Raw genomic sequence first — 13,936 nt, 5'->3', positions numbered from 1 at the left:
TAGTTTTTGCCTTTAGAATTATATTGTAAATATGAAGATTGGGTTAATTAATTATAAGGCCTGCTTACCATAATAACTCAGTAAATTGATTGCCCTTACATCCCATTTAATCTTGCTTTTGTATCTACATGCATAACTATTCTTTTAACAGATCTGCCTGTCATTGTCATTACAAGGGCAAAGCCCTCAAGCCTGGAGAAATCTTCCCTACACCAACAGGTTCCTGGTAGGTTTGAGCATCAAGAGTTTTATCTTTTACATATCACAGTTTGGATGCTACTCAAGAGCCTTGAGAATTTTTTCACATAGAATGAAGGTCTATTGTATCAAGAGATTTTGTTACGCATCTGGTAAAAGGGAGCCTAATATAAATTGGATTATGTACCTGCTTGTTTTAACAGGACACCTGGAGAATTCTGTAAGCCAGGGACTAAAGAGTATCTCAAAACACACATAGAGGTTGCAGTCCAATTCTTAGACCTGGGGGCACTGTGATAGCAATATGAGGTTGGTTTTGGAAGAATGGAAACAATGTGATTCTATTTTAGAAAGTCTTTCAAACAAAGGCTGCAGAGAGCTATATTTGTGTCTTTTTTTTATTATTATTTTGTAAACTATTTTTGTATTATTTTGTAAGCTATTTTGTATTATTAATTCATGATGGAATCCTGACCTCATTGAAACAAGCGGGGAAACCTCCCAGGTTTCCCAGTCAAACTTGTTTATTTTACAAGAAATGCTTTCAACCTGCTTGATTTAAAATCATGTCTGTGATTTTTGTGTCATGGTTAATTCTTTATGAGGTCTTATAGTTGTTATAACTGAAGCTTGGTAATCATGTAGTTCAAGAGGTGAGAGTAGGGGCTTTGTTTTTCTGCCATTTCTATGCCTCTGCAATGCCTTGGTTTTTTCACTTTTTTTTTTTTTTTTTTCCTGCCCCAAGGAAAAGGAAAAAAAAGAGGACTAGGTTTATTGCTGAATGTGGTTTTCTGCATGTCTGTATTTTATAATAATAATAAGAATCAAGCTATGTATCCTAACATCTGTGCAACAGGAAGCTTGCATACTCTATCCTACCATATTCACCGAGGTGGATAAGGTTTCCTGTTACACTGCCAGCATTCTGAATTTCCTGGCCCTACATTCCCACAGAGGCTGACATACCCAGCTCCTTTTTTATTTCATTGAAAGTTAGGCAATTAAATAGTACATAAAAACCTTTGTGAGTCTTACAGACTAGCAGTTAGAACCTTACAGACTAGCAGTTAGAAAACACCAACAAAATGTTGGGCAGAACTCATGCTTTTGACTTTTAATCCTCCTTCTCTTCATTTCTGTTGTTTAAATTGGGTTAAGTTCTATTACCTTTTTTAACATGGTGGCTACAAAACACTTTCCCCTTGAATAAAGATGGGTTTGCTTTTCTTTTCCAGTCAGTGTTTGAATGGAACAGTGAAATGCATTGAAGCCACTACAGACAATACAGGTAATTTACAGTCTTGTTTCATATTACAGTTGCACAGAGAAAGTTTTTGACATTCAAGTAATTTGGTTTTCTCCTTATATGTATTTTAATTATATTTGACATCATGACATATTTAAAATAGGAGGTTAGGAGGATGAGTTGTCTTGGTTTTTTCTTTTTCGTTTTTCTGTAACACAAATTGTACTACTAAGTCACCTGGGAAACTGAAAAATAAATAATTACATGTGGGGTGTAGATCAATATGTTCTCATGGGAATACTTAAAATTAGGCTCACCATTCATGTTCAGGAAGCCTTAAGATATTAATTTCTAGAAAGTAATTTTTTAATTAATTTGTAATGGATTTAGAAGGGATTTCAGTACACTGAAAATTATGCCAATTCTAAAGATTCTGTCTACTCAAGGCATAATTGCTCCATCTTTAAGAATGCGTTGTGTATCAGATCCAGGGTACATAGATCCAGATGTTTAACATTGTTTTGGTCATTTTTTTACATTAAAACATATATTAATTTTATACCTCTATAATACAAATGAAGTTACAGCCTTCTATTTAGATTGTATTCTTACATGTACTATAATGTAGGCTAACTGTGCATTAAAATAGATTGTGAACAAAAACAAATAGAAAACCTCCAGTGTAAAAGAGCAGTTGATCTCATTTAACCTGCATTTTGCATTTGAAGTTCACATATGCCCTGAAGGAAAAATCTACTATGACTGCAGATCTCCAGTGCCTGGATTACCAGCGGCAGGTGTGAATTGTGGGATCTCTTGTGCGAACCTTGCAATGAACTTCTCCTGTGTCCCCTCACCACCCTGTGCAAGTGGTTGCATTTGTCCCCCTGGGTAAGTTTTGGCAGAACAACCTGAAGCACAAGCCATAGATATATTTTTCACAGTTTAACTATGCTTTTTTCCCCGCTTTTTATAAATACCAGTAGTGTCATGTCTCTAATTTTGAAGCTATTGTTCTATAATGCTGCCTCAGTTGGAGTCCCACAGTTGCTCCATGCTGAGACCATAAGTCCACTATCCCATGAGATACCTATCTTGCTACCAGTCCAATTGGCTGGTATTTTGGACTCTCTGGACAGGAGCTGAGTCCCACCACTTGTATAGTATAATTCATTTAAGCGTAGAAGCAAACATGACAAAAAATCATATTGTAAACCAAACCATCTGTGTTCCTGCTTACTGCCCAAGTAATTGTCTCACCTAGACTTCAACTCAGGCCTATAATATTGATGTCAAATCTGGGGCAGAGAGTGGGGATGTGCAGGCTGGATTCTGTCTCTTCCCCTTCATTCTCACTGTTCTTCTGAACTCAGCTAAAGATTTTGTTTTCTCAGCTTATGTATTTGGTGCCCAGAAACAGTCTGCTGAGCTTTTGCAGGGATCAAATCAAAGCACAAAAGCTAAAAGTTTTTGTTGTGAAGTTTCTGTCAGGATCAACCACTACTCCTTCCCTGTTTCCATTCCCTCTCCTGATACCTGCTGTGTGCACTTTCAGATTTGAAGAGTCAAATATGTTGTGAAAATTGCTGCAATTTGACCTCAGGGAGAGTGCTCCCTACTTTTTCTCAACATTCAACTTTATTTCACTGTGTGTGTAGCCCATGGTCCCCTGACAGTATACCAGGTGTGCACAGATCAGAGTGTAATGGGACTGCCAGAATTCCCCTTCCAGAAACTTGTGATGTTCACAGATGACTAAAGCACTGGTGAAGACAGATTTCAGGCATAACTGTGTAAGATTTCACTAGCTGTTCTTGCATGCTATTCTGTAGTCCTCTACAACCTCTGCCTCAACTGAGGAAGGAGTAAGCTTTCAAGACCATTAGTGTTACAGGAATAAACAATTTTTAACACAAAAATCAGAATCATAGAATCATTTAGGTTGGAAAAGACCTTTGAGATCATCACGTCCAACCACGAACCCAGGAATGCCAAGTCCATCACTAAACCATGTTGCTAAGGACTGCATGTACGTGTTTTTTAAACACATCCAGGCATGGTGACTCTACCACCTCCCTGGGCAACTTGTTCCAATGCTTGAGCACCCTTTCCATGAAAAAATTCTTCCTCATCTCCATTCTAGATGTCCCCTGGTGTAACTTGAGGCTGTTTCCTCTTGTTCTGTCCCTTGTTACTTGGGAAAAGAGACCAACACCCACCTGCCTACAACCTCTGTTCAGGTAGTTGTAGAGAGCAAAAAGGTACCGAGTCTCCTCTTCTCCAGACTAAACAACCCCAGTTCCCTCAGCTGCTCCTCATCAGACTTGTGCTCCAGACCCTTCACCAGCCTCGTTGCCCATCTCTGGACACGCTCCAGCACCTCAGTGTCTTTGTTGTGGTGAGGGGCCCAAACCTGAACCCAGTATTCGAGGTGCAGCCTCACTGGTGCCGAGTACAGGGGGACAATCACTGCCCAAGTCCTGCTGGCCACACTGTTTCTGATAGAAGCCAGGATGCTGCTGGCCGTCTTGGCCACCTGGGCACACTGCTGGCTCATGTTCACCCAGCTGTCAGCCAGCACCCAAAGGTCCTTTCCCCCAGGCAGCTTTCCAGCCACTCTGCCCCAAGCCTGTAGCATTGTCTGGCATTGTTGTGACCCAAGTGCAGGACCCAGCACTTCACCTCACTGAACATCATACAGTTGTCCTTGGCTCATTGGCCCTCTGCAGATCCCTCTGCAGAGCCTTCCTGCCCTCAAGCAGGTCAACACTCCCGCCCAACTCTGTGTCATCTGCAAACTTACTGAGGGTGCACTCGATCTCCTTGTCCAGATCACTGATAAAGGTATTAAACAGAACTGGCCCCAGTACTGAGCCCTGGGTAACACCACTTGTGACCGGCCACCAGCTGGATGTAACCCCGTTACTGCCACTCTTTGTGCTCAGCCAGCCAGCCAGCTTTTAACCCAGCGCAGAGCACACCCATCCAAGGCATGAGCAGCCAGTTTCCCCAGGAGAATGCTGTGGGAGGCAGTGTCAAGGGCTTGACTAAGGTCCAGGTAGACAACATCTGACAGCCTTTCCCTCATCCACTAGCCGGGTCATCTTGCTGTAGAAGGAGATCACGTTAGTCAGGCAGGACCTGTCTTCCATGAACCCAGGCTGCCTGGGCCTGATCCCCCAGTTGTCCTGCACATGCCACATGACGGCACTCAGAATGATCTGCTCCATAACCTTCCCTGGCACTGAGGTCAGGCCGACAGGCCTGTAGTTCCCTGGATCCTCCTTCCTGCCCTTCCTGTAGATGGGTGTCACATTGTCTCACCTCCAGTCTTCTGGGACCTCCCCAGTCAGCCAGGACTGCTGATAAAGGATGGAGAGTGACTGAGTGAGCTCCTCCACCAGCCTTCCTCATTACCCTCAGGTGTATCCCATAGACTTGTGCACGTCTAAGTGGAGCAGCAGGTCATGAACCGTTTCCTCCTGGACTGTGGAGACTTCATTCTGCTCCTCATGCCCATCTTCCAGCTCAGGGGGCTCAGTACCCAGAGGGAAGCTGGTCTTGCTATTAAAGACTGAGGCAAAGAAAGCATTAAGTACCTCAGCTTTTTATTCATCCCTTGTGGCAATGTTCCGTGCCACATCCATTAAAGGATGCAGATAATCCTTGGCCCTTCTTTTGTTTCTAATGTATTTGTAAAAACATTTTCTGTTATCTTTTACAGCAGTGGCCAGCCTGAGTTCTAGCTGGGCTTTCTCCTCGTTAATCTTCACCCTGCATAACCTCATGACATTCATATAGTCCTCCAGAGTTGCCTGCTGCTTCCAAAGGTGGTCAACTCACCTTTTTTTCCCTGAATTCCAGCCAAAGGTTTGTGTTCAGCCAGGCCAGTGCTTCTTCCCTGCCAGCTTGTCTTTCAGCACATGGGGACACCCTGCTCCTGTGCCTTTAAGACTTCCGTCTTGAATAACGTCCAGTTTTACTGGACCCTTTGTCCATTCAGGGCTACCTCCCAAGGGACTCTGTCCACCAGACTCTTAAACAAGCCAAAGTCAGCCCTCTGGAAGACCACGGTAGCGGTTCTGCAGACCCCCCTCCATCTCTGAGGATCAAAACCTCTATTGTCGCATGATTGCTATGCCCAAGATGTCCTTCGACTGTCACATCACCCACTAGTTCTTCCCTGTTTGCAAACAGCAGGTCCAGTGGGATATCTCCCCTGGCTGGCTCACTGACCAGCTGTCAGGCAGTTACCTTCAACACACTCCAGGAACCTCCTAGACTGTTTCCTATCCACTGTGTTGTATTCCCAGTGGACATCCGGTAGGTTGAAGTCCCTCATGAGAACAAGGCCTACCGATCTTGAGACTTTTCCCAGTTGCTTGTAAAATGTTTCACCTGCCTCTTCATCCTTGTTGGGTGGTCTGTAACAGATTCCCACCAGGATATCTGCCTCATTGGCCCTGCCCCTGATTCTTACCCATAAACACTGAACCCTATTGTCACCAAGCCCCTCTGTGATCCCCTCTCCCAGGGGTTTCATCCGCTGGGATGATTGTAACCATTCAGCCCCCCTCCCCCCAATTCAAGGAAGAAGGGAGAAGGAGCATCACCCCAGGAGGATCACAGACCTCCAGGTAACACCACACCACCCCCTCCACCCCAAGCTCAAGGCAGTCAAAACACTCCGACATATAGAGCTACCCCACCACCTCTCCTTCCTTGCCTATCCCTTCTGAAGAGTTTGTAGCCATCCATTGCAGCACTCCAGTCATGCCAGTTATCTCACCATGATTCTGCGATGGTGATTATACCATATCTTCCAGCTGCACGATGGCTTCCAGCTCCTCCTGCTCATTGCCCATGCTTCTGACATTGGCATAGATGCACTTCAGCTGTGCTATCAATCATAATGCATGAATTAATACAAGGCATCATATAAAAATTAGCAATTTTTTACTGAAACATCACTATGATATTTGGATGAACTTAAACTATCAGCATTGTCATTAAAGTTCATTTAAAAGTTTGAAATAAAATATAAGTTAAAAAACAGTGCTAAAGCCCCACTCCGACAGTCAAGTAGTATTATACCATTTCAGATTGAATATGTTACTTGATTATTTTCTTAATGATAAACTATAAAAGGGGTACAGACAAGCCAAATCCCAAGTTTCTTACAAATAATGGAGTAAAAGACATGAATTAGTTAAGTAAAAGAATAAACACTTATTTTTCTATCAGATAGAAGAGTACATGTGTAACATTTAGTGCAGTTAGTACCATCACCAGTGCTGAATCGTATTTCTGGAACCATTATGCTTTTCAGGGTCATTGTTCCAAGAAGTGAGTATGGCTTTTAGCGAGGACCAGCAGGGTTATCTTAAAAATAAAGTCTCCAGCTGTGCACAGTGGAGATCGTTTGATTCATACAGTTTTTGCTGCTGAAACAATTGTCTTTGGCTGCATGGAAGACCAGTTGCCTTTGGCAGGGTTTAGAAAATACACTACACATTCAGTTATGTTGATCTACCTGTGAATTTACGCTTTCATCTCAATAATTATTTTATTTTGAAGGATGGCTGAGCATAAAGGGAAGTGTTATATTCCTGACAGTTGTCCATGCACCTGGAAAGATAGGGAATTTCTGTCAGGAGAAGTGATAGCTACACCATGTTACACCTGGTGAGTGACATTCATTTTACATACTTCCAAGTCATCTGGGCTAAGCCACAAAGTGAAACTGATACAGAAAATGTGTTGAGTACATTGAAAATAAAAAATATATATGCTTGTTTATAGACAGTTACACGATATATCTTTTATTAGGCTCACTAATACGAAGAGTAGGCAGACTTTAGGGTGAGTGCTTCTTCAGCTCTGAAAAGGAGGAAGAAGATATCCATGTTAAAAAGCAGTCAAGAACAAATGCTAGATTCCACATATATTAGTTAATCTCTGAAAGAGAAGACATTTGGCATTTCAGAGAATATAATAACATGAAAGACAACCAAGGAGAAAAAAGGGACATTAAATGTATGACAGTGTTAAACAGTCTTCTATTTTGGGAACTGAACTGTTTACAGTGTGAGTTACCAGTCACCATGAGCAACTGTATAGGAAAAAGATGGGCAATAAAAAAAAAGAAAAAAAAAAAGAAAAGAGCATTAGAACTGGGAAATGAGTTAGCACCACCTTTTTTTAAGGAGCCTTCCCTGACTCATACTGACACAAAACAGTTTTTCATCCATTACAATTTGCTAGCCAAAATATCTTCCATTAAGTATATGCTTAATAATAATAATAAACAATTTGGCATGGCAATATTTAATCAGTTAAAAACTTCACTGGCAAATCAACTGAGCTTATACTCTTACACAAGCAAAACTGGAGGCTGTCAGTACTACCTTCATACAAATTCATGTAAGTCATTGAAGGTAGCTGACAGGAAAAGTAATCCTGCAAAATATCAGCATTTATTTCTTAAACTCATTCTGTACTTGTCTGATACCCTGAAATCTTACAGGTAGCAACTGGAATTCTTTTGCATTGAATATCAACAGATTTTTATCAAAATCTCTTGAGAAAAAAATAAAACTGATGTTTTAGCAATAAGCATGTTGTGGCATAGTGTCTAATCTATACTGGAGGCAACGATGGAAATATCTGTATAAGCCATAAAAATGTCGAGATTTTGCATTCATTTCTTATGCATTTTTATTGTACATATGTGCTGATAGCAAAATGCTCAACACTTTTCTGCCATGGCATCACCAATGATTTCAGAAGCAATCCACAGAATAGCTCTGTGTTTCAAGGTCTGAGAACTTTCTTTCATGAATTTGTGTATGACTTGAAATAAAGAACCCAAGAAAGCTTTTTCTTGAAAAGAAAAAGAAAAAGACCCTGATACTGATTGTTAATCTTCCTTACAGTGTTTGTCGGAGAGGGATATTCAATTGCACTAGTTACCCCTGTCCTGCTGTATGCACTATTTATGGTGATCGACATTATTATACCTTTGATGGATTGGAGTATGATTATGTCAGTGACTGTCAAGCTTACCTGCTAAAGGTAGGATCATTGTTGATATGCTTCCATGTGTCCAACTGAAAGTTTCCATGAGAGGGCAATTATTTTAAACATTGAGAGATGATCTATAGAAACAACATTAAGAAAACAGGTGCAGAACAGATGTGTCTGAAAGGAAGAATCTGAAAATGACATTTCATGCTCAGCCATTTGAAAATGGCAGCTGGGTGTGTGCTTACATATCTATGTGGTCTAGAGAAAAACAAACCCCTATGTTTTCTGTTCTACCTTAATCATGCTTTCATCACAATGAACAAAGAATAACACTGAAGAAACTGTTCTAGAACTAGGTATAATCTATAGATTTATTTAATAACTATCTATAACTTTTGGTTGGTAGAGGGTTAAGGATGACCTCTGAGGCTGCTTGGAATCCTTCTTGAATGTGATCTGCATCAGATCTGGAGTATATGTGTACAACAATATCAAACACAATGATTTCATAATTCAAGAATGAAATCCTTCATTGAGATTGTCTGGCAGCTATACGCAAATATTCCTCATAGCACACATTTACAGTACATTGCTAGCCTTTTTTGTTTAAAAATACCATTACTGACATTTTGAAATATAATCTATTATTAACAACACTATTGTTTATTATCATTGTTGCTATTATTAAGACTAAGAGTCTGTCTTCGGAGTTACAGTAACGTGTTTAGAAGAATATTCATTTTCTGTCAACCCTGACTGTCTAACCTTACGAAAAAGCATGGTTTCTCAACGAGGACTACTGCAAATAGCTTATTTCATGTACACTTCAGTAGAGTATTCACAGCTGTGAAATAAAATAGATTGATTCCAGATTTTTTTCTTTGTTAAAAAAAAAAAAAAAAAACAAATGGAGAGAGGTTTGGTAAAGATAATAAGAATACCTCATAGCAAACTTCTGACATGTATCATATTGTCTCATAAAAGAGCTTTTACTCTTAGAGGTATATGAACTTTTGCAAATCCTTTCTTTTTTAAGATGCAAACCCCAGGGGTTTCTTCACCTGTAAAACTGTCTGTATGATGAGGTTGGTTGTAATTTCTTAATTATTATGGTATACAGCAAGAGAGGTATGTAAGACAAATCTATGCTGCTTTTTCAAACTTTAGTATGACACTGGAATGTTTTGCTTTTACAATCAAAAGTCATTTGCCACTTTACTGTGTAAGAAAATACCTATCTGGAAACAAACCATGGGGACCATCTGGAGTCCAAGAAAACAGTTGGCAGCCACATAAGTAAGGCATGTGGCACGCTACAACAGCCATTTCTTCAGGTGAACACAATGACACAAATGATGAAAATGCTGCCTATGTAGATCTGCTTTTCAGACTTTTCAGACTTTCTTCAGCTTTTCAAACTGTTTTTTTTTCCCCAGACTTAGCTAAAGTGAGAAAGTATGGTCTAATTTGTTCATCATTTTTCTTTCCTCTTTTGTATATGGAAAACTCATGATCTATATTGAAGGACTGTTTATTACAAATTAGGCACTGCATAATTATGTCTGGATGAGATGATGAATCTGTGGGTTCACTAAAAAAAAAAAGAAACAAAGGATGGGATCATATGGCAGCTGTCCAAGAGCTTTGAGGGAACTAAAACACAGAACTGATGAACTATGTGATGTGCAATCCTGGAATTGGAGGAATGGAAGATGGCAATATAGCCAAATATTTTGAAAGTACACCATGGCTGAATTTGGAAGGAACAGAACAATATGTCTAATTTACATATGAAGGAAATTAAAATAAAAAGAAATTACAATTGTGGAAGAGTTGAACTCTTTTTTCTAAAAGAAAGTCATGTGTGATGAATTTTCTGAGTTATTCTGTGAAAACAGTAAACATGTGGATGAGGATGAACAGGTCAATATGCATACATTTTAGCATAAAGACCTTTTGTAGACAGATTTCAACAAGTATGTTTTAGAGACTAGTCTCTCATAGAATGAGAGTGAAGATTCTCTGAGACACAAATTCAAAGTTAAAAGTTAAAAGACAGGAATAAATGGCCCTTTTTTTAGAATGGATAGATCCTGGTGATATTCCATAGGGATCCCTGCTGAGATCTGTGTTCAGCATCTTCAGGAACAAGTTTGAAAAGGTGGTGTGAGGGCTGACGTGGTTATGGTGATGGTAGAGTCAGTCTGAACAGATGAAATAAAGAAGGATCACCAAAAGGTTCAGAAGATCTTATGGCAGAAAATACTGCATGATAAAGTGAAGGATGAAATTCAGCAATGAAAAATGCAAATCAGTGAACAGGAAAAGTAACTGTAACTATGCTATCATAAAGATTGGCACTAAATTAACTACTACTATGCAGGAATGGAATTTTATGAAAAAAATGTATGAAACAAATGTAATTGGCATCTTCCTAGTGGCAGCCTGAGTGATAATCCAGTGCTATCTCTTCAGTTTCAAATATGTTCTTATTTGCTTGTACACAGTTACACCACAGTTGTAGCACATAGCATGTATGCAGTTGTACCACATACTGATGTGGTTAAACTATATTATATGTGCAGACATGGTAGCATGATGAGGCTGCTCTTTTTTGAAATATGCTTTGTTGGTTTTAGAGCAGAGGCTTCCATGGCCTGTCTATTCTTAATCATCCTCCCCCATATTGTGGCCATCTGCAGTGACATTTTTAATAGTAGTATCAGAGTAATACAACGAGCATCCCTTGAGCTACTCTTTGCTCAGAAGTATGCAAAAGAGTCCTGTCTCGTATAGCCTCTTTATAGCCAAATAAACAAGCCAGATGAATGGTGGGAAAGTATATGTAGTTGCAAAAGTTTAAATTCCTTGCTTAACACCTTGACAAGCACAGCTGTCCAGGGCAGTCTTGCCACCTAAACCATGCTACCTATTTATTTTTTAATTTAAATCATACAATCAGAATGGTTTGAGTTGGAAGGGACCTTTAAAGACCACCTTGTCCAACCCCCCTGCCATGGGGAGTATGTGCAGTGTGCTTCATGTTCCCCACCTGTAAGGTATTACAGACCATCACAGATTTGACAGTTGCTAGTACACAATCCATTCACTTTATGGTAGTTTGCAGTGCTGTTACGAGGGTGATCTTTATAGATAACATGTAAGAGGCTCACCAAACACCTGAAACTGAAACAGCTGAAGTGGTTATAATATTGTATATAGAACATCGTAATAACTTTGTCCTTTCCCTTCTACTAATTTCCTGTGAGAAGTGGACTGCGTTGTCTCTGCTATCCTAGATAACTCTAAACAAGGTGGTGTGGCAGTGCATTAAGGGAAATGATAACTACAATAAATTTGCTGGCACACTAGCTCTTCCCAGACGTAGAACTGGGTCCAACAATTATCACCTGAATCCCATGTCTCCAGTGGCATGATAATGTACTGATCCCATCCCTGTTACTAGCCCTCACTGTTTGTTTCAGGTGTTAGCCTCCCTAAATGTGATCTGTTTGAACAGCTCTTTAATATATCACTGCATTGCACTGTACCAAACAAAAAAGTCATCCTTACCTTTTACTAGGTTTTTAATAAGGATCTCTTGGGCTCTTATGGGAGAAAAATTAAGTATTAACTTTCAGCCAATTATGAAACTTCAGACTTTGTTTTCAACCTCAGTATCACCTGTCAGGCCTTTTTGTTTAAGGTGACAGTAGGTATATGAAAAAGCCCTTTATAACTAGTTCAACAGATATATCCATCAGTCAGAAAATGACCAAAAAGTTTTAATGTAGCAATTAAGAAAATTAAGGCAGTAATGTCTCATGAAATGACAACTTCATCTTTTTTAAGGAATTAGGAATTACATTACACACTGAGAAGTAAAGTCCCTGTACAGATAAATTACACTGACATTACATCAATATTTGCTTCCTGACATTAAAAACCCTCAATAATTACAAAGGGAAAAAAAAAAGAAAAATCTTGGCAGACCAATTAATTTAGGTTTTATCAGTGTAGATCATGTAAACAATTCATCTTAGCTAATCTGAATATTGATGAATTTTAGCCAACCAATTTCTTAATTAAAAATACTTAAATAGCTTGCTTTCTTCCATTTTCTTGCTTATCTTCTGTCTTTGATGATGCTACATTCTTTCCCTAACACAATGATGTTATTTTTCTAGCAAACTTTTACTGCTTATTATTTGTACTTGCGGTCCGTTTCTTCCACTTGTTTATTTCATAGACTTCTGCTTTTATAGTAAAATTACTGTCTTTCTATCACGTGTGTTGGTGTTGGCTTTTTCCTAGCTTTATGGTGGTTTTCAGTCCTGCAGTTCAGTGTGTTTATTAAGGATTGTAGGATCAGTGCCCTTGGAGCCCCTCAGACTTGTTCTGTTCTGAGAAGCAGAATTATATTTTCTCTAATTTGGGGGAGTCTCCAAGCCAGAGTTTAGAGGGACAGTCTACTGGTCAGAATATCCTTGAATAAGAGGGATGTTTGTTTTAATGCATATCTGTCTTCAAAAAAAAAACCTCAAACCAACCCACTGAAGTATGTTCATTAACTTTAGTAGGTTGTCAATAAGGTCCTAAAGCCAAGAAAAGGAAGGACTGTTTTATTCCCATATCCTTAAAGATTGAGGTCAACAGAACTAAGCCCTCTCCCGCAAGTATTCACATTTTATAGATTAGTCCTAACTTTAAAGTATGTGATAAAATATTTTCACTTCTTTTCATCTAACATTGGGAATTTGGCCATTTTAAAGTCACCTTTTTAAAGTTTTTAATGCAACCATGAAGGCTCTTTTAAAGCCAAAGTTATAACTAGATTTAGTGTGTTGGAGGATTATGAAAGCAGCAACCAGACATTTGATCAAATGATTGAACTGTTATGCCAATTAGAAATGCAGATGTAACTCTTCTGGATCGGGAGACACCGTATGAGACCCCATTTGTTAAGGCAGAAGTTCATTTAACAAAACATGAATGATCTGGTGAACCAGTACTACAGTTTCCCAAATGATTATCCTATTGGTGATCAGCCCCCAGTGCTGATACCTGGTCTGCCTTGGGGAATACAGCAAGGGAGCTGTTTTCTTGCATACCCCTTCTTTTGTAACTTGAGACAAGTTCAAAGCTCTTAGGCTATGATGCTTTTATTAGAATACTTAATACAAAATTTGGTTGATGCACTGATAATCTTTTACCTCTTACTTGCTGATATATTTGATTGGTAAATTTGTTAAATGATGACTGGGCATAAGCTGGAGCAATCACACACAGAGCAACAATTCCTCAATTACTCATCTGTTACATTTCAGGAGGCAGAAGTAGCCTTTATCCCATTTCTCTTTATTGAATATCTGTAATATTTTGCACAGCTTTTTTCAGCATCACTTGTGCCAGGTGGCTAGTCTGCAGATCCATGAAGGTGGGAAATCTGCAGAATTAAATGGTATT

The 13,936-nt window shown here is 39.3% G+C and overlaps 1 protein-coding gene across 1 annotated transcript in view; it reads left to right on the top strand.

Annotated features, from left to right (window-relative positions):
- Positions 1 to 13,936, top strand: part of OTOGL (otogelin like) — a 101,815-nt gene that overhangs the window by 29,926 nt on the left and 57,953 nt on the right. The window contains exons 21-25 of the mRNA XM_037388300.1: positions 152 to 226; positions 1,434 to 1,486; positions 2,173 to 2,335; positions 7,022 to 7,129; positions 8,380 to 8,518. Coding sequence (XP_037244197.1) covers positions 152 to 226; positions 1,434 to 1,486; positions 2,173 to 2,335; positions 7,022 to 7,129; positions 8,380 to 8,518 — 538 coding nt within the window. The remainder of the gene's footprint in view (positions 1 to 151; positions 227 to 1,433; positions 1,487 to 2,172; positions 2,336 to 7,021; positions 7,130 to 8,379; positions 8,519 to 13,936) is intronic.

The sequence above is a fragment of the Falco rusticolus genome, chromosome 5 (assembly GCF_015220075.1).
Source record: "Falco rusticolus isolate bFalRus1 chromosome 5, bFalRus1.pri, whole genome shotgun sequence".
NCBI classification, from domain to species: Eukaryota; Metazoa; Chordata; class Aves; order Falconiformes; family Falconidae; genus Falco; species Falco rusticolus.
This window is presented reverse-complemented; position numbering and strand designations above follow the sequence as displayed.